Source organism: Convolutriloba macropyga, chromosome 12 (assembly GCF_964194025.1).
Source record: "Convolutriloba macropyga chromosome 12, txConMacr16.3, whole genome shotgun sequence".
NCBI classification, from domain to species: Eukaryota; Metazoa; Xenacoelomorpha; order Acoela; family Convolutidae; genus Convolutriloba; species Convolutriloba macropyga.
Window position 1 is genome coordinate 40155174 of NC_134479.1, and position 23385 is coordinate 40178558.

The following is a 23385-nucleotide window of genomic DNA, read 5'->3' on the forward strand; positions in this document are numbered from 1 at the left end:
AGCTCTTATTCAGTTATTTAAGTAAAAATTTTGAACAAAAACCATGAATCCAAAAAAAGTTAATATTTTGTCCAATAATGTTCAAAATTTTACTCAAACACATTAGCTTGAAATTTAAGCCCTGAATTGAGGAAAATAATTTGCTGCAAATGAAATTAAACTCAAAATCGAATTCAGAGCATTTTTACAAGTCAAAAAGTTAGTATTCATTTCAACTACTTTAATGAAAAACAAGGTTAATTTTTGAGACCTTTATCATCAGAATAAAATTTTCAGAACTGTTTTCTTGTTGTTTCATAGTACAACGTCCACACCCAGCCAATTGTAAACACCAAAAAATAAACAAGCAAAGCTTGCAAGTTTTAATAAGAGCATTTGATTCCTTGTAAGAAAACAGTTCCAGTAATTTTTGCTTACTCCATTATCAAAATGGAGCATGCAAATTTGTAAATTTTTCATCAAAATAACAAATCAAAAAATCAACAAATAATTGAAATGTTTTCGGGAGTAAAGTAAGTAATGTATTTGTTCATCAAATTATTATCAAGTGAAAAATTATTATCTTTCAAAGGCTTCTTTGAAATGGCAATTTATTGGGCATTTAGCGAACGGTAAACAACTCAACGACATCGTAAAGTAATTCGCAAAAGCGAAATAAAATAGTTTTCAATTTGGATCTTTGATGAGGGAAGTTAAGGAACAAGACTACAGATATTATGCCACTATCATATGAAGGCTGTGCGATAAATTGGTTAGTCTTCAAGTTAACGTATCAGATCCCCCCAACCCCTTATTACACATTCCAATGAGGAAAATTGGGTTCTGGGTACTATGAATCATGCAACGGCCTGCATTCTTTCGATTTTCCGCCGTTTTCATTAGTTTATGTGGACAAACTAACGAGTTATACCACTGATAATGGTTTGTAGCTTAGGAAGAGTTGTGAATGGCTAATGCAATTTATACAAACCAAGTTTGTAAACAATATCAATTTTAAATAGTCATATTCGACAGTAGGGAAGAAAATAATGTCAATCCGTGGAAATGATGAAAAACTAATTGATCAATTACTCAAATGTTGTTTTTTTTTGGATCACCGTCGCCCCTTACTAGATTACAAACATGTTATTCATTTTAAGTTGATTTCAGATTGCCATCTAAAAATTTTGACGGGGGTCAGTTCGATTGATGATTGAAATGTGTGATTTGCGGACACTGAGATTGACAGAAGGTGGTTGAGACAACGTTAACTTAATTCACAAGATTCTCGAAACATAGCTAGAGACACTTAATATGACCTCAAACTTTCCTAGATGAAGCACCACTCTTAAGCGTGAGCAAAGCTTTCATTTGAGACACTCATTGTTTGCTAACATAAACCCAATTCAGTTTATACAAATTTACGCAGAAATCTGTTACTTGAGTTTAAAAACTAGTTAAAACTAGATATAATATCTGTATCTGATATTTTCGATATTTACAATGAGGGTTCCAGATATTGTTAGCAAGACAACGTTTTCGACCTTTAGCATTTTTCAAATAACAGCAAAATAGACATTTCTTTCAACTAGTAAACCTTGTCGACGTATTTTCTGAGAAAGCTACAAGAAACTGCTTCATTTTCCGGGAAGTAATTTTTTTTGTTCTTTCAGTCTCTGCGATTTAACAATAAGCTGTAACAGCAACCTTCTATTGCAGCAAGACTTAAACAATTTCTGAAAACTGAAACTATGATTTATATAAGGTCTTATTTTACCTGGAGAAAATGAAACAGTTTCGGCTAGATGACTACACTAAGTGTCGGATATATATAATCGAAATGCAAGGTGTTTTCAACAAACTGATTGCGATAGTTGAAGAAGGGCGTTTTCCAATAAATCCCTGAAACAGAATCCCACCTCTTTTCCTTTAATTCAACGACAAAAAAAACTTAGGTCATTTCAGGAGTAATGTGTTATTCGATGGGCGATTTAAAATTAAGTTTTAACGCAACTATAATGTTGCAGAGGTCGAGAAAAGAAGTGATTTTGAGTTTATAGGAACAATCATGAAAGTAGCGAAAGCCTTTTAATGAAGATAGGCAATTTAAGACACTTTTGATCAACAATTTGTTTTGAAATGAAGCAACAAAATGAAAACTTCTATCTAGTAGCAACTTCAGATTCTGAACAACTATTGCCGCTCTCTTCATGTTGACAATCGTATGGACAACGTGGAGTTACCCTGCAACCATTTTTGGAGATTAAAATTTCAGAACTTTAGCAGATGAAATTTGACTAGGTTTGAAAAATCCCAAATACCGTCCAAATTTATGAGTAAAAGGTAGCAAAGTTTTTTCTGCATTGATTCTAGAATGCATAAAGACCTGATTGTCTACAAGAAGGCACAGCACGAGAACTAGTTGCTTTGGTTTGTTTAGTTGTTTGTTGACGATTGTTTGACTGGCTAATATGTGTGTGAAATAATCGAAATGAGAAGTGTACAATTTGGTAATCATTATAGCATCTATTTAGTTCAAACTGATTCAAATTGCACCAAACTGGTGAAAAAATTACTACCTTGATTTTTGCGACTTTAAAAATGTTTTCTGTCTATTCACACAAGTTAAATCTAGTCTTTTGAGATGGAAACGGTCAGTACATTTGCTTTAAAATTTCGATGCAATTTTAAAGCATCTAGTTTAATCAAAAACTAAGGATAAATAATTACTCCAAATTTTGCGCAAAGTTAGCTACTTCCAACTCACAAATCTATATTTAAGCTCTCTCTATTTCTGAATGAAGGTAAAACTAATTCCACCAGTTTTCAGCATATCATCAATTAATTGATTGATAAGTTTTGAATTTTTCAGTCTTAGTATTCAAGTTAATATTAGGGAAATGAGACGAAGTGCTATAGTGGGCGAGACAAAATTGGGCTGGGGTGAAACTGTGGGTAAGGTTGCGGGAGGGGAAGGGGTGTTAGCTGGCGACTTGTGGGTAGGGCGGGGAGGGGGTCTTTGACTGTTTGTGTTTGTTTGTTTGTTACTCTTCGGAGGGTGGGTCGATGGATGGGTCTAGAGTTCCGTTGGACATGACACCTGAGGGATTGTTTCCAGAGGTGACTGTGGTGACCCCTGCCGCCCCAGTAGCACCACTCATAGCGGCAGCAAACCTCTGGTATCTATAACAATCAAAATCGACTAACATCGGAAGAATTGCTCTCGAACGACCAGTGGGAGCTCAAATCTATTGCAGCCTGCTTCTTTAGTAGTGAACTGCCGCAACTTTAGTTCAGCAGCTGATACTTGTGAATATGAAAGAATGTGCATATGAAAGAAAGATCACGCAAAACAAAAAAACGTCAAGGGCGAAAAAGTCACTCGCATAGTCAAAACAGTCACGAAAAAAATTTTGCATAAAAAACATAGCCGGCAGAATACAAGATACGACTCGAAGAATGGTGCAATAAAAATAAGAGCAAGGTAGTTTGCGCGTAGGCAGGGGACACATAGGTGAACATGGGGGGTAAGTGTGCGCGGGTGAGGGGGTAGGTAGTTGGGGGCAAGGGGGTAGGTGAGAGTGTAGGTAGTTGGGTGGGAGGTTAAGCGGGTGGAGGGAGAGTAGAGACGGGGATAGGCATCTGGAATAGGTGGAGGGTTAGGCAGGGGGTTTGAAAAGTTGGCGGTTGGTCTGTTGCTTAGATAGATAATAGGGACTTACATGGGATCAAAAATGCTCGAAATGAAATCCTCACCTTGAATATTACCGGAAGTTCCTAATAACTATACATTACAAACTGACCCACCGTATCTTCACCTTGAATATTACCAGCAGTTCCTAATAACTATATATTACAAACTGGCCAACTGTAAAGTCCAAAATTCGAAAACAGAAGTGAACTTTCAAATACCGAGGTAGAGTTGTTTCGAGAAAGAGGGGTGTCAAATAACGTTATCAGAAGTGATTATAGTCGACTACTAAGAATTACATTTGAAGTAAAAACATATGAAACCAATTTCGTACAATTTTGTTAACTGCCAGCAACTGCGTTCAACTGCTTCAAAATTTGAACAAGACGGCTCGTGCGAATCTGTGCTCAGCAAATAGAGCTGTGCTTAGCACATAATGTTCCAGCATACCTCTCAAGGTTACAAAAACAACTTTGTCAGAAAAACCGTTGTGGGTATCCAAAAGCTACTTATATGAATTTGAGATAATTACTTGAACTGTTGGAAGAACAAAATATGCCATCTCTTTTCGGCAGACATCTCTTTTCTTTGTCACATTCTAGAGAGATAAAAGTAGTACAATTTGAAAAAAAGACAAATTACCATACAAACCACCACACACAAGACATTTTACACACAAAAAAATAACACAAAAAACTTGAAAAGTTTTCTTTTGGTAATGGGTCAATACTCAAATTTCATTACTGTTCATTTACGTATTCAGTCTTTTATCAGGAACGAGCTACGCGTGGACTTTTTGAGGAAATTGTATTGGTATCTAAAATTTTGACATTGAAATTTAATATTTTTAGATTTTTCAAAAAGTGTTTATTCTGATATTTCATGAGAACGCGAAAAAGTATTTTTTAATCTCTTTAGATACATTTAAAAACAAAGTTTTGATTTTGGACTTTCTGAAAGCCGCAATTTGTAGCAAAATTCAGTAATCTTTCTAATTCTCATGTCTGCTGACAGTTTTTGCCCTGTCTCTAATTTTGTCTAACATTTAAAGGACCTCTCTTAAACAAGCTCTTTCTCTCTCTATTACAAACAAATGTCACAAACATTACACACACACACACACACGCATACATACACCCACACAAGCACAAAGACACACACAAATACAAACACAAACGCGGACACCAAAAAAAAACAATTGTTAAACTTTCTTTTTGGCATCTGATTTTAACTCATGGTTTATCACCGTTCGTCCATGCTGATTGTTTTTTTTCTCAAAAACCAAGTGTGGACTTCTTGAAGCATTTTTATCGGTAGTTGAGAAATTTACTTTAAAATTTAAGACGAACCCTTTGAACTTTTCGAAAAGTTGTGTCATTTTTGATGTTTCATGAGCATAATGGGTAGTGAGTTTTTTCAATTCTCGTACACGTGTTTTAAGAGAAAAATAAAACACAGATATTTGGCTTCAGACATAATTGAAGCCGCAGTTTGTAGCAATTATTGAGTCGCCTTCAATTTTTTCAAGATTTCTGACAGTTTTTCTCTCGGCCTCTCGACAGTTTTCTCGACAGTTTGTCTCAAAATTAAAGGAGCTATCTCTCTTAGACTTCTTCTATTTTCTGTGGCTCTCTTACACAAACAAGACACACTTCAAACAGAGGCAACTGTATTGTTAGTCGTAAAGTTGACATTATAGTTCGAAACGAACTTTTTGAAAATTTTCGAAAAGCTTTGTCATTTTTCATGGTTCATGAGCATAATCGGCCAAATCGTTTTTATAAATCTGGCAGATATTTTGTTTCCCGCTAAATTTAATAAATAAACTGAGTTTGAATTTATTTAAAACCGCATTTTGCAGCCAATATCAAACATAGCTGGCAGATTGCCAGAAAATAGCCGCAATAGCTTCGTAGATCTGCAGTCTCAAAAAAAACAGTAAAAAAGACAAACCAAAAAATTTGTCTGTTCATTGAAGGCTGATATGTTATATTTTGATTAAAAATCTGTATAAGTTTTTGCTGCCTCTATTAGCTGCTCTCTAAAAACCTTTATTTAGAGTGACACACACCCATTTGACCTTATCTCTCAATTAAAGTAAACAAAAGTCAATTTCAAAGTGAGGAAATCATTTTTATGAGTGAGGTGAGTCAAGTGTGACCAAAAATTTAATCACGCAAATGAACAAAACTAATTCCACTAAGCGCGAAAAATGACGTCACGCATGCAATTCAGTTGAAATTGCATAAACGAATTAACAAAAAGTGGCTGTGACGTCATATGGTCGTAGCAAAAATCATGACGAAATAAAAAAAAACCAAGAGAAGGCCAATAATAGCCCCAGCTATCGCTGTGCGACTATTATTAAAAGTGAGGAAGTTATTTTTTGAGAGTGAGATAAGTCACGTTTGACCAAAAACTTAATCACGCGAATGAACAAAAAAAAATCGCTCAAATCAGAGTGAAAAATGACGTCACGCACGCAATTTAGTTGAAATTGCATGAACAAAAAGCAGATTTGAATTGGTTGTGACGTCATATGGTCGTAACAAAAATTGCGAAATTAAAATCGCGTAAGAAAAATACGAAATAAAAAAAAAGAGAAGGCCAATAATAACCCCAGCTATCGCTGGGCGGCTATTAAAAAGTTATAATTTTTCAGCAGTTTGCACTCCGTCTATAAGATGTAAATGAACACTGAAAGCAATCCTTAAAAGCTCGCATTTAAAAGCGTTGAGAAACATTGGTTAACCAAAAAATTTATTTTTTGGTCCTTTCACTATTTTAAGAAAGAGTTTGAAATGGGGAAATTTTAATTTTTTTCTGAACTAAAATGAAAAGGAAGTTACTTTTTCTTCTTTCAAAAGAGAAGCTCGTTCTTCATATGAGGAGTTTCACAATAAAAAACTGTTTGGGTGTTAAATTACAGAACAGCCCAGCGACTGTTAAAAATGAGTTCTAAGAGCAATTTCAAAATACAGAAAGAAAAAAATTCTTAAAATTTTCTGAAAAAATTATGTTTTACTTTTCTATGAAACTTTTCAAGCTGACGATCCAAAAACTCTCAAATTCATTTTAATAGAGGAGATTAGTTCGAAATATCTGCTCTGGTAATATAAAGAACACAAATAAAAAATCAAAATCATCTTTACTTTTCAGGTTGAAATCAAAACCAGATCTTGAGGGCTATACGTATTTTTCTTTTTTCTACGGTGTGAAAACAAAAAGTGGAATTTTGGCAGAAAAAACCAGCCTCGCATATATATTCCATTTTTTAAAAAAAAATGGAACAATAACAGATGTTTGTTAAGCTATACTCACAGTCCAATTCGAAAAAAACTCGAAAAATCAAAAACGGTCAAATTTTGCATTACTAACACACACAGCTATAATGCCAATCTCACCTTATAGCTGACCACGTTCGTCTTTACTTTGTTCGATAATTCTTACTCCAGGTCGCTGATAAGCTGGTCATAGTTTCCTGTTATTACTTAATTTAACTAATCTCGCCATTTAGATGGCGGGGCATGTATTCATCATGAACAAATGGGGGATCTATTCTGTTTTGCCACCCCCCCCCCCAGCTTAGTGGGCTTATAACTTTTGCCCCCCCCCCGGCGCACGTGCTATTTATAGTAACGTGCTATATAACACCATATAATGTGTAAATGGGGGTGGGAAAAACTGGGGGGGGGGGGGGGGCACACAGAATAGATCCAAGAATGAACTCCCGTGGTCTCGAAGAGGTGCTTTACAAACAACAGCCGATGAAACAGTAGCGGAACGTGGACTATCTACCTTTGCGATATGATTTCAATAGGGAGGGAGGCGGCTGGATGTGATCCGGCTGCTGAGGAGCTGTCATCCTCACTCTGTTCTGCCAGTGCTGGGTTCTTCTCCACCATGTAGTCCCAGATGAAGTTGCGCTTGCTGTGCACTCCTCCTCCAGGGGGCAGACCTACACAACATCACATACGGGGCTTAATACAAAAACAAACAACACAGTATGCTGTTCTGATGTATAGGTCACGTGACTCTGCTTGAAGTACTCTGCGAGTGTTAGAATTTCGATCAAACTATAGTCTTAAACTTAGTGAGAATTAGAAAGAAAGTTTGACTTACCAGATTAGAAAGACAAGCAATTTGATTTTGATCAAAGAAATTATATAAATGAATCGTCAAGAAATGGTGCTGAGAATCAATATTCGGTTCAAATTGGTGAATCTAGATAACTATTATTAGAGTCAGATTAATTGATGTAAAATCTTCCCAGCACGTATTAAATGATGATGATATCTCCGGAAGTGTGAATGAATTCTTAGAAAAGTGCAAATGCATTCCATTTATGGTTCCCTTTGCGACTGATTTGCAGAAGCAAACCATATTGGGTAACCCTTGCGACCCCCACTATAAATCACGGTGCTAAGATTAGTTTTGTATCTTGACTTTTTCACATTAATAATGGGTATATATACAGCTGATTTTTGAGTCCTTTTTCATCCCCAAAATCAAATCACCATCTTGATCTAATAATCAGATCTCTCCTGTAAATCTCTAAATTCTACTGTAAAATATCATTTTGTTATTCTCTCATTTTTGAGAAATTAATTCTTTTACTTAGTTAAAAACGCTTTTTATTCCGCTTGCGAAAGTCCATAACCCAACAGGTTATGGGCCCAGCAATTTTTTAAGTTATAAAATCAATTTCCAAAACAAAACTAATTTGTTGTTGACAGTCATAATCCTTTTCTGCTTAGTACCTTTTCTTTTCACAACTGTTTTGCCTGCTCAAACTTCAATGGATCAACAGACAGTGAAGCTGCTGACCTACACAGGAAAGGCACAGGACTTTCCAATCTGGAGCACAAGATTTGTGGCGATGATGCAGACGAAGGGACTCTACAAATCACTACTGGGGACAGAGGAGCAACCCAATGAGCCTGCGCCACTGGCCAATGGGGCAACCAATGATGAAAAGAAGAACCACAAGGTGCTGAAGGATGCATATGAGAAGGAAGTTGCAGACATCAAGGAGAAACGGAACAATGTGTGGTGCCATCTGGCACTGACTCTAGATGCAACAACCCTCATGCTGATGAGACATGACTGTGTGGGAGATGATGGCATTGGAGATGGAGCAAAGGCTTGGAAGCTTTTGCAAGAGAGATTTCAGAGTGTGGAGACGCCGACAGTGGTGACTTTAGTGGCACAGCTTGCTCGACTGCAGCTCGAGGATTCTGAGGATTTGGACAGCTTCTTCATCAGAGGACAGGAGTTGCTCACAAGGCTACAAGAAGCAGGGGAAGCAGTCTCAGAGACCCTCTTCAACGCCTTGGTCCTCAATGGTCTGCCAATGAGGTATGAAAGTTTTGTAATACAGGAAAGCTTCAACCCGGCAACGAACTTCACAGAGTTGAGGAAAAGGCTGCAGAACTTTCATGAGAGCACGGTGCAGAGACACAAGGGACAAAGTGGTTCAGTGGCACTGGCAGTGAAGCGTGACTTCAAGAAGGGACCCAAGAAAGGAAACTGCTTTGTGTGTGGGATCCCTGGACACTTTGCCAAGGACTGCAGGAAGAAGGAGACAGCACAATGCAGCAAGTGTGGTGAGAAGGGTCACCTAGACAGGGCATGCAAGAGACAAAGAGATGGAGGCAAACATGAGTCAGTGGCAATGGGTCCAACATTGGCTACACCAGACGAGGAATGCTGGGCAGCTCTTACCCAGTGGAAGACAGCAGGCATGCTAGTGGACAGTGGTTGTACAGATCACATAGTGACGAACATCGATGCGTTTCTGGACTTTGTGCCCATTCAATCAGTGGTCAGAAATCCCAACGGAGAGGCTTCCAGAGTGGTGGGCAGAGGCTGTGTGAGGATCAGCATACCCTCAAACAAAGGGGAATTCCAATGCGAACTCAAAAATGTTCTGTGTGTGCCGGACTATTCTTCAAACCTCCTATCAGTCTCAAGATGCACGGAGTGGGGACATAGCTTCACTTTCGAGAGAGGAAACAGCTGCATGAAACTCCAGAAGGGAACTCGGGTAAAACTAACACAAGAAAATAATTTGTTTTACTTACCCTGCAGCGTTCTAGAATTCAAGATGAGTTCCAACAGCGTGAAACTTGACAGTGCAAGGAAGTGGCACAGACGATTGGGTCATTTGAATCAAGCAGATGTGGTCAGGAATGCACCAGAGACAGTGGGGGAACTCGATGATGTATGCAATGTGTGTGCATTGGCCAAGATCACAAAGACTCCAGTACCAAGAGTGGCAGAGACCCAAGCAGAAGAGAAGCTGGAGAGGGTGTTCACAGACGTGATGGGACCTTTCAGAGTAGAGTCACTGTCAGGGTTCCGGTTCTGCATAGTGTTTGCAGACCAATACACGAAGTTTGTGTTTGTGGACTTGCTTAAGGCAAAGAGTGAAGCACTGGCCAGCCTGAAGAAATTTGTTCTCAGTGTGGGGACGCCCAAGAAGCTGAGGCAAGACAATGCGAAGAGTTTCTCTCAGAGCAGTTCGAGACGTACTGCTTAGATGCAGGCATTCTACAGGAGAAGACCATACCAGAGACGCCACAACAGAATGGGTTAGCTGAGAGGTGCAACAGGACACTGCTGGAGATGGCAAGATGTTTGCTCATTGACTCAGGACTTCCAAAGATGATGTGGGGAGCAGCAATTCTTCACGCAGCAAGGATCAGAAACTTGGTTGTGAGACGAGGAGAAGAAAAATGCCCAGCAGAGCTGATGAGAGGTATAAAACCTAAGCTTCCAATTAGTAAATTATCTATTTTTGGTTGCACAGTCTTCATGAGGAAGAGGGACAGAGAAGTCAGCAAACTTGAACCCAAGGCACTGGAAGGAAAGTTTGTGGGTTACACTGAAGGAGAAAACGGATACCTGGTGTACATACCCAACACACGCAAGGTGATGGCAGTTCGAGATGTGATCATCAAGGAGTCTGAAGTGGGCTCAATCCCTGACAACAAAGAAACGGCTGACTTACTAGATGATGGGTCGGAACTGGGAATCTGCCACCCAGATGATGGTCATCAAGACGATGACAACAGAAAACGACAGGACACATTTACTGCAATAAAGGAGGAGTGGCATGACGCAGGGAGCGTGAATACACAAGAAACAACACTGAGACAAGAGGCCTCGGATGTTGGAGAAACAGCACTAGATGAAGGATCTAATGCAACAAGAGGGAGTCACAGAGACTCAGAGTCACTGGAAGACAGTGACACAGAAGACTTATCACAGTTAGAGACAGTTGGCTTCAATGAAGATGCACTGGAACACGCGGACAGAGCAGAGCCCAGACGAGGGACACGAGCAAGGAATGTTCCGCAATTTTTTGGAGAAGTCAGGACCCATCTTGCTGTGACTGAGGGCGACTATGTGGAACCCAAAACAGTCTACGAAGCCAAGCAAGGTGACGATTGGGACCAGTGGCACCGGGCAATGAAGGACGAGGTCAAGGCACTCCAAGACAACGAGACTTGGAACCTAGTGAGACCACCCACAGACAGGGACGTCATACCGGGCAAATGGGTCTACAAAGTGAAATTGGGACCCAGTGGTCAAGTGGACAAATACAAAGCGCGCTATGTGGCGAAAGGCTTCAAACAAGTGGAAGGACTGGACTACTTTGAGACTTTTGCGCGTACCTGTAAGCCAGAGACATTCAGGATTCTACTTCAGCTATCAGCGAAGCAAGGCCATGTGATGCACCAATTTGATGTCAAGACTGCTTTCCTGCACTCACCAATCGAGGAAGAAGTGTATCTGGAACAGCCACAGGAGTTTGTAAAACGCGGTTTGAAGCAGGCTGCTAACAACTGGTACAAAGAGCTGGCAAACTTCCTACTGAGACAGGGGTTCACCAGAAGCAGGAACGATCACTGCTTGTTCGCAAGATCAGAAGCAGAGGATCACACCTTCATCTTGGTCTGGGTTGACGACATCATAGTAGCATCAAGAAGTATGACAGTGGTCTCTGATGTCAAGAAGGCACTAGAAGCAACCTTTCACATGGAAGACAGAGGGAGACTACACTGGTTTCTGGGTCTAAGAATCAGACGAGAAGAGGGCAAAGTCACAGTCGACCAAGAACGCTACATAGAAACAATGCTTGAGCGGTTTCAAATAGATCAATGCAAACCCTCAAGAACTCCAGCTGATTTGAATTTGAAACTTCAGACAGCACAGAACGGAGACGAAGAAGTGGACCAGAGGATCTACAGAAGCTTGGTTGGATCACTTCTGTATCTGGCCAAACAGACGAGGCCAGACATCATGTTCACAGTCAACATTCTGTCCAGACACATGAATGCACCTACCAATCAACACTGGATGTGCGGAAAACGACTTCTGCGATATCTTCAAGGTTCAAAAGGTTTAAAACTTACTTACACAAAAGAGGCTAGTTATGATTTAGTGGGGGAAAGTGATGCAGACTGGTCTGGAGACGTGAACGACAGAAAATCAACAACGGGCTATTACTTCAAGCTCAACGGACGTGGCGCAGCACTCAGCTGGGGTGTCAAGAAGCAGGCCACAGTTGCTCTTTCTTCATCAGAAGCAGAATATCAGGGCATGGCAGCAGCAGTTCAGGAAGCACTTTACCTGAAACAACTTCTAGAGGATTTTGGCATCCAACAGAAACGTCCAATAGCAATTGGAGAAGACAACCAAAGTTGTATCAGACTCTGCCAAAACCCAGTCATGCACAAAAGGAGCAAGCACATCGAAACAAAGTTTCACTTCATCCGGGACAAAACGGAGGATGGGACTATTTCAATTCATTACGTTCCTACAGACAAAATGGCAGCGGACATCTTCACAAAGTCCTTACCCGTTTCGAAAGTGGAAACATTCAGAGCAGTTTTGATGGGAACAGACTCTACGCAATCAGCTCAAGTCTGAGTGGGGGTGTTAGAATTTCGATCAAACTATAGTCTTAAACTTAGTGAGAATTAGAAAGAAAGTTTGACTTACCAGATTAGAAAGACAAGCAATTTGATTTTGATCAAAGAAATTATATAAATGAATCGTCAAGAAATGGTGCTGAGAATCAATATTCGGTTCAAATTGGTGAATCTAGATAACTATTATTAGAGTTAGATTAATTGATGTAAAATCTTCCCAGCACGTATTAAATGATGATGATATCTCCGGAAGTGTGAATGAATTCTTAGAAAAGTGCAAATGCATTCCATTTATGGTTCCCTTTGCGACTGATTTGCAGAAGCAAACCATATTGGGTAACCCTTGCGACCCCCACTATAAATCACGGTGCTAAGATTAGTTTTGTATCTTGACTTTTTCACATTAATAATGGGTATATATACAGCTGATTTTTGAGTCCTTTTTCATCCCCAAAATCAAATCACCATCTTGATCTAATAATCAGATCTCTCCTGTAAATCTCTAAATTCTACTGTAAAATATCATTTTGTTATTCTCTCATTTTTGAGAAATTAATTCTTTTACTTAGTTAAAAACGCTTTTTATTCCGCTTGCGAAAGTCCATAACCCAACAGCGAGAAGTTCTGGTATTCATCGAGAACAATGCAGCAGTTCGCGATGCTAAGCCGAATGAATTCTACAGAGTCGCGTAAGCTTGCTAAAGCACGAAACCTGGACGTTCTGAAATTTTCATGGAAGTCAACTACTTCCTGGCAATGTTTATTGAAACTTTTGGCATTTTAAAACTTGAATTTCTAAACTAACAGTTATGTAAATTGTGGTGCGTCTCTAATACCAAATCCCAGTTCAGAAGACCTAAAACGCTTAATCACAAATCCATTACACGGGTCATAGCCGCTATTGGCGAGGCAATGAAGGCATGGGTGTTGATCAGGTTCTATAAACACTTCGAAATGCGTCATAAGCGCAATTTAATAATTTTTCATTACATCAGAACAAGGAGGCTCGGTAATGTGCGTTCGCACATTAAGTTCCGATCCCGCTCATCTACATTTATCACTTAATTGTCTACCAAATGAGGGAGAGATAGAAAAAAATAACATATCAACATATCGTTAAACAAACTACTAAAAGAATAAAACAATCTACTCTAGAGGGCCTATGAGACCTGTGGCTACCATAATATGACTACCACAAAAGACGGCAATAAAAATCAAATAGTTACAAATATTAATTACGACCAAAACTCCTTGTCCATTTTTTGAAAACCACTAATAACCAAATCAAAAGGGCATCAGATAAAAATTATGCTCAGAAGATTAACCGGCACTTTTTTGGAAAAAAAACATGGGACTTTTCCTCAATGCGACTTGGCAACAAGTCGACTAGAAATGAGCAAAAAGGGCAAAGTTTATTAAAACAATGCTTTTTTAAAAAAGAATTAAAATCGAACTGATTAGAAACATTACGCATCAAATGAAATCATTGAGAGTCGTTTATACCTCAATAGAGAGCGACTGAGGCCTTTCAATATCCAGAATCAAACGACAAGTACAGGCAAAAACTAAAAATTTGCACGAAAAATTATGCACGAAAACGATGTCCCCTCAATCAATTAAATATTAAACTGATCACTAAAAACAATAAAAATCCTTGTTAGCATTTTTTGAAGGTAACGAAATTTGTAAATCAAATGACGCCCATTATTGTGATACTGTGAAAAGAGAACAAAAACCTGCAAAAAAATGGCAAATATGCTAAAATCACGAAAATTGCTTTCATGAAAACTGGTTGTTCCAAGAAGAAAGAGATTTTGAGGAAATTAAAACTGTTATAAGAGCAAATTTTATTTCAATAGATAAATGATGTGAGTTGTGTATGGAGATACTTAGCTACATTTTAACAGAAAAAAAATTGGCAGATCTCAAAAATCTATCTTTTTTTCATTAAAAACAAATATTTTCAAAATTCATAGCCAACAAAAGCTTTCGACAAAAAGAGTAGACAGTTTGTCTTGCATCTACTCGTAAAATAAATTGCGACTGTTATTAATCACACTAAATCATAAGACTGTAAAATAACATTATTTACAAGCTGAACTAATAAGTTTCACAAACAATTTTACGAAACCACAATTTTGAAGCCATTAAATTTATAAGATATTAACCGCGAGATTACAACATCTTCATTTGCGTCTCCTTTGACCATCATAACGTCTTTTTGTAAAACGACTATCACAAAATGACAACAAAAAAACCACAAAAACTGAAAAGTATCTAAAATTTACAAAATTCTTCGGAAACAAATTGTCTAAGACATCACTTAAAACGTTTAAACAACAGAAAAATTATTGTTTGATTCATCAAAACATTAAAAAGAGCTCTAAACAATGAGGCTAAATTACGAATGTGATACAACATTTTATAATACGAAAAAACGCAACCAGAACAAAAAGGGATAAGTTGAAGAATACTATTACTCTTTTTTAGAAATTTAATTCGAAAGTCAAAACAACCATTAGCTATTCACCGATATTATATATAAGTTCATTTGTCTATCTATAATTGGCCACTGAGACCTTTAATTACACAATATTTGGCATATGACAACAAAATATTAACAACAAAAAAGGACAAAAATAAAAAACTCTACCAATTTCTGCAAGAGAACGGTGTCGCAGCCCTTCAAACCATTTGTTATGAAAACCAAAAATATGTTCATATTGAAAGGTTGTAAATTTTTTTCAGTTAGATTGTTAAATGATGTTACAATTTAAAAAAGAAACAAAAACAACAACAACAAATATGGGAAGTTATGCACAAAAAATCAGAAAATTTCGTATGAAAACTCGTAGTACAAAAAGCAAAAAAACCTTCTGTTAAAACAAGCGGCCTCAAAATTAGTTTGTATTCTATACGGAGGAAAGATTGACCTGTACTTATTGAGAAAAAACAAAAAGTCAACTAAAATAATATAAAAAATTCCCAAGTTCAAAAAATCACAGAAATTTCCTTAAAACAAATACATTTAATAACCCATGAGACATTAGGTAACAACCAAATGAATAGAAAAGGTTCACTTGCACCTCGCACCTCTTGAGGAAGAAATTTAGATCTTTGAGTGGTTAAACTTGAAAATCAGACTGCCAAAAGAATAACAATTGAAGGCAAAAGATAAGAGTTCAGTTAAATTTTACTAAAACTCTTCCTCAAAGCCATAAAAACCCTTTGGTTCTCTGAAAACAAACTGTATCTACATTCGGCCTAAAATTTACGTAAATTGGAGCTGTCATTAACGGAGCCGTGATTAAAAAATATTGTCAGAAATTAACATTAAAAAAACAAAAGCAAAATATTTTGAAAAAGGCAGCTTCAAAATAAAAACCAAAAAGTGTCTGACTCTAAGAATCCATATCGTCGAACCTCTCCCTGATTTGTCGCGCGCCCAGCAAACCGACCAAATGTTCCAAGTGTTTGCGAATAAGACCAATTGTTGCATGCAATTCAAAAATTGAAAAAAAAATGAACGATGCATTTTGTATAATTATCGAGTTAAATCTGCCAAAAACGGCAAAGTTTTAATTCCAGAAGACTTTCATACGGCGCCTAACTGCAACTAGCAATCTTTTTGAGATCAGGGAGTCTATTTTAAGGTTTCTGGGTCCTTAAGACTGGCAAAATTTAACAAAGTGGACCGAAAAAGCATTTTGTTCCATTTTTGATGAAAAAAGTTTGAAATTTGAAAATTTTATTGAAAATTTTAGCCAAAAAATCTTCAATCAAAATATTCACAAACGCTATTCTATCTCTAACGGTAACAACACTCTGCCGTTAAAAATTTTAACTGGTTTAGAACTTTATTAGCGAAACTGTGCCAAATTTTAGCAAAAATTACTGAAAATGTGAACAAAAACAGTCGAATGTTCACAAAACTTTAAACCTCGATAAAAAACGAAAATCAAAAAAATCTTTTTAATTCCGTATTCTACGCTGGACGGGCTGTTCAATGATACCACTCACAATTCTCTACGATGAATATATCGATCGGCCAAAATTGACTGAACAAAAAAACCCAGTTGAGTATATAGTTCCTCCTCCCCACTAAAGTGGTGGTCGGAACAAAAAAGAAACCAATGACTTCGCTGTTTCCCCCAAAGCTTTCTTGAGGGTCACAATCTGATATCCATCTTTAAACGATCAAAAGTTACAAAATGATGCCATTTATGAAATCACGTCGCATTGTTGCCTTTGGTCCAGCGAAAAAAAGCAATTAAAACAAGACAATTAAAACACGTGAAGAGGTAATTGAATGAAAGTGAGATGTGAGTTACCTTCAAATGTGGAGAGTATTTCGAGTACTTCATTAATGGATGTGATTTTGTCTTGGTCCATGAGTTCGTCGATTCTCTTCTTCAATCTGCTGTCCAGATCCTGCTCCGCAGCTACCGCTTCCTGAAGTTACAAAAACACACCTGGTACTAATTAGCCTGCAAAACTATATTGTCAATAATATGATCTTTCCAAATATGAAAATCAAATTGCATTATATACACAATATTATATAGACAAAGAGAACTGCACGTTGACTTACGGCCCTGAGACTGTATCAGTTTATTGTCAGGAAAATTCAAAGCAAGGTCAGAAAAAAAACGATCAAGCTAAACTTGGATGGGAAAGAACAACAAGACCCAAATAACTGTTCCGAACGTCAGTTGAGAGCTTGAAAAAAAGTAAACGATGAAATAATTTTTGCACTATTTCTATGCAAATACAGCTGCCCTCAATTGATTTTCCATTACAATTGCAATTATTAATATGGTTTTGATGAATTGCAAAACTTGACAGGAGATTACATCCTCAATTTAAATATCTTATACCGAGTAACTCGTTGAAACAAAAAATTGAAATTGTTAATTAAAGAACGACGTTTTATCTTGCCGCGTTCAAGAAACTTTGTTGGTTTTTCAAAATGTTTTGTTGGTTTTTTTCAAATTAATTGGGGAATGAGTTGCTACTTTTCCAGCATTCATGATTGATGCTGGCGTTTCCTAGCTTAACAACGGTTCAAGAATATGAAAAAAATACTGTCGAGTAAATGGAGCCATAATTTTATAGCGAAATTTTGTTTCAAAAAATATGCTGCTAAAAAAAAAGTGAAACCATACGTAGCATAAAAATTCGATAATAATTAAGTTCGATTTGGCCAGGAAAGGTTCGAATGTCCAAGGGCTAACTATAAGGCTAACATTTTGTTTCTTATCCAGTTCCCTTAGAACAAAATTTGGTCGCCCTAGCTGCAAAATTTCCAGAAGTGGGATGATGATCATAATGAAACAATATCGATACCAAACCACCAATAAGAAAGAAAGAAAGAAAGAATTAATTTCTCTGATTAACGTGAACAGTTTTGAAGAATTAGAGATGGATCAGAGGTGACCCTCCTAAAGGTGAATCACCTTTTATTATGAGGACCCGAGTTAAAAGTGCAGAGCGTTGATCGCGTTTTACTTCTTTACCTATTTTTCTTAAACTACTTCTGTATCGAAACAGATATCACTTAACCTTAGTGAAGTCTGAAGTTTAGCTAAAGTCTTAAAGGACTGATTTTTGCTCGCGGCTGTTGAAACATCAAGGTATTCTATGAAGACATCATTTTTGACTAGCGTATTGAGTAATTTGGCTCCGCGATATCTTAGAGAATGCCTAACACTCAAAAATTTTGCTGCGGGAACTTCATGCAAGCCGCACGTTGTAGCTCGGGTAGCCATGGTTTTCGGCTGCCTTTTGAAGATATTGTTTAGGTAGCAAGTCGACTGCAATTGCTTGATCGAAAGAAGGGGAATTTTAACAATTCAAACATATAAATATCATAGATGTTTTGTATTCCTGAATCTTCGAAAAGTGAACTGGAATGATACCTTGATCTTTTAAAGAATATTAGCCTGAGTAGTTTCTTTTGTTGCAAGTAAATTGGAAGTAAACGGTTGCGCGAAGTGCAACCGTATACCAATATACCATATTGTATGACAGGTTTGATGTGAACATTGTAATACCGTATTACAACGTCACGACTCACAACGTGTCGCAAACGCGACACAATGAAAATCTGCTCAGAAACTTTTTTTACAATATCCTGAATATGGCTTGTAAAATTGAACCTCTCATCTATCTTTATTCCGAGATAGGTAACGAGCGGCTGCATAAACAACAATTCACCGTCTAATTCTAAAGTGGGATCATTTTTCCAAGAATTTGCAGAACTTGAGTTTTCGAAATGTTCAGTGAAAGTTCATTTTTCTTGATCCACTCAAACAATTTGTTCAGTTCATTGTTAAGCTTTGATTTTTCACCATCATCACAGGTATAAAAACAATTTGTATCATCTGCAAACAAGTAGGTGTCTAAAAAGGAAGAAACATTGGGTAGATCATTTACATAGATAAGGAATTGAAGCGGACCCAAAATTGATCCTTGGGGAACACCACAGGTCACTGGTAAAAAGGGAGATCGGATTGAGAAAGTTCTAAACACTGTAATCAATTTGACAAATAGGATTTGAACCAATCTAATGCAACACCACGAACGCCATAAATCTCCAATTTCGATAAAAGACGTGTGTGATTCACAGTATCAAAGGCTTTACGCAAGTCTAGGAGAATGGAAACATATTCAATACCTGGATTTTGACGGAGCGTTTCGGTGATATGGGCTAAGGCGTGGATAGTTGAGTATTTTGATCGAAAGCCGAACTGCTTCGGGTAGAAAATGTTAAATTTCAAGAAGAAACATTCAAGTCTTGCGAAAACGACTTTCTCAAGCAATTTACTTAGTACAGGGAGTATAGAAAGCGAGCGGTAGTTGTCAATTTTCATTTTTGAGCCTTTTTTATGCAATGGGAAAACATTAGCTCTCTTGAGGCATTCTGGAAAAACGCCTTCACTCAAGGAGCAATTGAACATATACAGAAGGGGTTCTCGGAGAACTGGAAGACTAGACTTCACAATTTCGGCAGAGAGTCCATCGCGGCCTGACAATTTTCCATCTTTCAATTCAGCTACATAACATTCAAGCTCTACCATACCTAGAGGATGAAGAAAGAAGCTATGTTCATTTTCCGCAAAATCTGAGACAATTGTAGAAACCTTGTCGTAACGAGCTAAAGCCAAACTCACAAAATTAGAATTCAGAGCTTTAACGACGTCTTCCAGTTCGCTCAGCAAAGTATTTCCGTCTAGTAAAACAATATTGCTTTGCCTTTTTTCTCTACCACACAAGGCATTTAACTCTCGAAAAAACATTCGAGAATTGTTGAAGTTTCTTAAGAAGGCCCCATAGTATTGCTTCTTGGATGCTTTAACTAGATTATTCACCACAGCACGGTAATGTTTGAAGCGCTGTTCATCAGCAGGTGCTCTGAATCTTTGGAAAAGGCGGAAAAACTTTGCCTTCTCAGGTACGCAGTTTTTTACTGCATTTGTTATCCAGGGATTTCGGGGAGTTTTCCATTCCTTGTAATTGGCATTTCGATTTACAACTAGTGTAAGTTTTTCTTCTAGGTTATCAAACGCTGCATCAATGCTCTGTTCAAGATTTACTAAGAAAATTTCAGAATGAAGATCATTCAGGAACGAGACGTGTGCTTGTTCATCCTTCAAAAAAAGGGAGGACTTTAATTTGTTTTTTTTTTCAGAGGAACTACTTCTTACAGGTATTTGGACAGTTATCGCAAAGTGATCAGATATACTGACTTTCTCTACTTTTGCATCAACTTTCCAATCACTTATGTATTATGTGGTCAATGAGGGTGCTAGATTTACATGTCACTCGAGTGGGACTTTCTATTTCCTGGGAAAAAACCATGTCTCTCTAAAATTGTTAGATACTGTGATACCACTGCATTATAATTCAGTCGATCAATGTTAAAATCTCCGAGAATAAAACAGGGAAGCTTCATTTCAAGAATTTCAAGCTTCATTTCAATAAAAACTTTGCTCAATTTGAATTCCGGGGCCTATAAAAATTTTTTCGGCAAAATCATTAAAGGAGCAACGGCTACAATAATAAACTTGTTACTGAACATGACTTGTGACTACAGCCAGCTGTCATTATATTTTACTTGGATTGGAATATTTTACTTAAACAGATCAAAAAGCACAGATTATATATTACCTGTTGGACTATGGGTGCTGCTGGAAAAGTGATGAGTATGATGCTCATGTTGTCCCTGCTGCCCTTGTGAAGACACGTGTCAATCACATCATTACAAATCTTCTCCAAATCACCTGTTATCCGTAATCTACCTGAACACATATTACATATATTAATACTGATAGCGCGAATCGTTTAGCCTAATTAAATTTAATGAGAGAGCAAAGGTCACATCACTGGGTAGCTCGCAAATTGCTCAAAAAGGCAATTAATTGATGTTCAGTTAAGTATTATTATCAAATCATTTTATTACAAATTGAAGTCAAAACTTGAAGGAAACAAACGACAAAGATACTTCACAAATAAGGGGACATGCAAATAAAACAGCTGGCAAATTGTCAGCAAAAAGCTGCAGACTCGAAGTATCAACAATCTGATATCCGAAAGAATTCGACGCGCTTATTTATCTCTTTTTTGAGGACGTTTTCAAGATTCCTCATCGATTATCCTCTTTTGACATTAATTCCCCCAATAAAACGGAGCAAAAGTTAATTTGAGAGCGGTTTGTCAAGTCTGGCGAAATAAATTATCAAACAAACGAACACGAAACTTTCTGATATGAAGTGAAAGACGTCGCGTCACGACACACTTCAGCTTATAAATGCATTAAAAAGAAAAATTACCTAAAGGGAGCGTTAACAAGTCTTACTAAAAATAGAAATAAAAATACGACACACTTTAAATGAATTTCAGACTATTGCCAAGGGGTTGGCTTTCGTTGTCGCTAGCTGAGCTTAGGTAGTCTACCTTGACTTGAGGGGTCAAAAACAAAGCCAAGGGGGCATAAGTGGTATCAAAATTCTATACACGTGAATTTACGCATACTCATAATCGTTGGTGGATGAAGTGGGAGTCACAAAATCTCTATAATTGCTCTTACATTATGATTTCGCGCCTCCTCAGTTCGGCTGAATATAATTATTAGAGAAAGCAGAACTTTTAGAGCACTAACCGGCAATTTAATGCCCTTGGACTTCACCAATTCAGTCTATTTTTCCAGACGCTCACGAAATTTGTTGATCAGTATATTGGCAGAACCAAAAATCACATAGATGAACAGCAGGTAAAATCATTTTATTCATGGCCATACAGAGCAGCAAAAAAGGACCGTATCAAACGTCAATTTGGTACCATTGTTATGAGTTCTAAATGAGGTGTAGCTAAAGAACATAGCTGGCAGATTGCAAGCAAAATGGCTGCGATAGCTGCGTAGACCCGCAGTCTCAAAAAGAAAGTAAAAAAGACAGACCAAAAAAGAAATTTATTATCTTCATTAAAGGCTGAGATGTCAAAATTTTGATTAAAGACCTGTATAACTTATTGCTGCTTCTAATAGCTGCTCTTAAATAGCCTTCAATTAGATTTATATACACTCACTTCACCTTATCTTTTTGAATTAAAGTAAAGAAAAGTCAATTTCAGAGTGAACAAGTAATTTTCGAGAGTAGGGTAAATCACATGTGACCGAAAACCTATTCACGCGAATGATCAAAAACCTCGTTTCACTAGGATTGTAAAATGACGTCACACACGCAATTCAGTTGAAATTGCACGGAAGAATGAACAAAATGCACATTTGAAGTAATTGTGACGTCATAAGTTCGTAACAAAAATCGTGATGACGAAATAAAAAAACCAAGAGAAGGCCAACAATAGTCTAAGCTATCGCATCGCGGCAATTCAAAATGACTAACCTACTTCACAAAAGGACAAAAATGCAAGTTACACTATTGTTTTACAGAAGTTCCAAACACTTTCATAGGGAACAACTCACTTCAATGTTGTACAAGGTAATGCTGAGAAAAAAATCTCACGCTTGACTAAATGACTGCAACCTAATATTGAACAGACTCACAAGCGCAATATCTGACCGAGAGAATTTATTGCCCTCCGGGCGGAACTTTATCTTATTTTGAGGACGAAAAGTTAAAGGATCAGACAAAAAATCGCGCCGGCGAAAAATTGAATAAAAACCGTGAGACTCAGGAACCGACACGAAGTATACATTTCCTTAAAGCTCAGCCATCAACTCCAAAAAAATGAGCTTAGTAATTATTAATTCTCGTATTCAATTTGAAACAAAAGCAAGAGAAATAACAAAGGCTAACATTGATTTACAGAAAAAAATCTTTCTGAAGTTGCGCCACTGAAACCACTATTGACAAAAATCAACTTGCAGTACAGATAGTCTCTTTTCAATAACCGACTAACATCTGATATTCAAAAAAAGATACAGTGCATTAAGAGAAAACCGAGGAAAAACCAAGGGAAAATGAAAATCTAGAAAAGAATTGATATAATACTGCTTTAAAAAAGCTACCTTACAACCAATCTGGGAATCCTTTAATAAATTCTTTGTCTCGGTCGATGGACTAAATAGGCCAATAATGGCGACAAGACGGTCAACATTTGATTAACGTTACTCCTTTTTTAAACATAAACAACTCAAAATTATAATCCATCAAATAGAAAGATCACGTAAAAAACTAAAATAACTAAGTTAAAAAAAAAATCCCCAAATGATATAAAAATGAAAGATTACAAAAACTGTTAAAAAAGCATACAACA

General features: G+C 37.2%; 1 protein-coding gene across 1 annotated transcript in view; it reads right to left on the minus strand.

The window, feature by feature from the left end:
- Positions 1–1731: 1731 nt before the first annotated feature.
- LOC142351150 (protein phosphatase 1A-like) overlaps positions 1732–23385 on the minus strand; it is a 28889-nt gene continuing 7235 nt past the window's right edge. The window contains exons 4-7 of the mRNA XM_075403266.1: positions 20779–20909; positions 16941–17061; positions 7469–7628; positions 1732–3162 (exon numbers count right to left, since the gene is read on the minus strand). Of these exons, the coding sequence (XP_075259381.1) occupies positions 3024–3162; positions 7469–7628; positions 16941–17061; positions 20779–20909 (551 nt within the window). The 3' untranslated portion in view covers positions 1732–3023. The remainder of the gene's footprint in view (positions 3163–7468; positions 7629–16940; positions 17062–20778; positions 20910–23385) is intronic.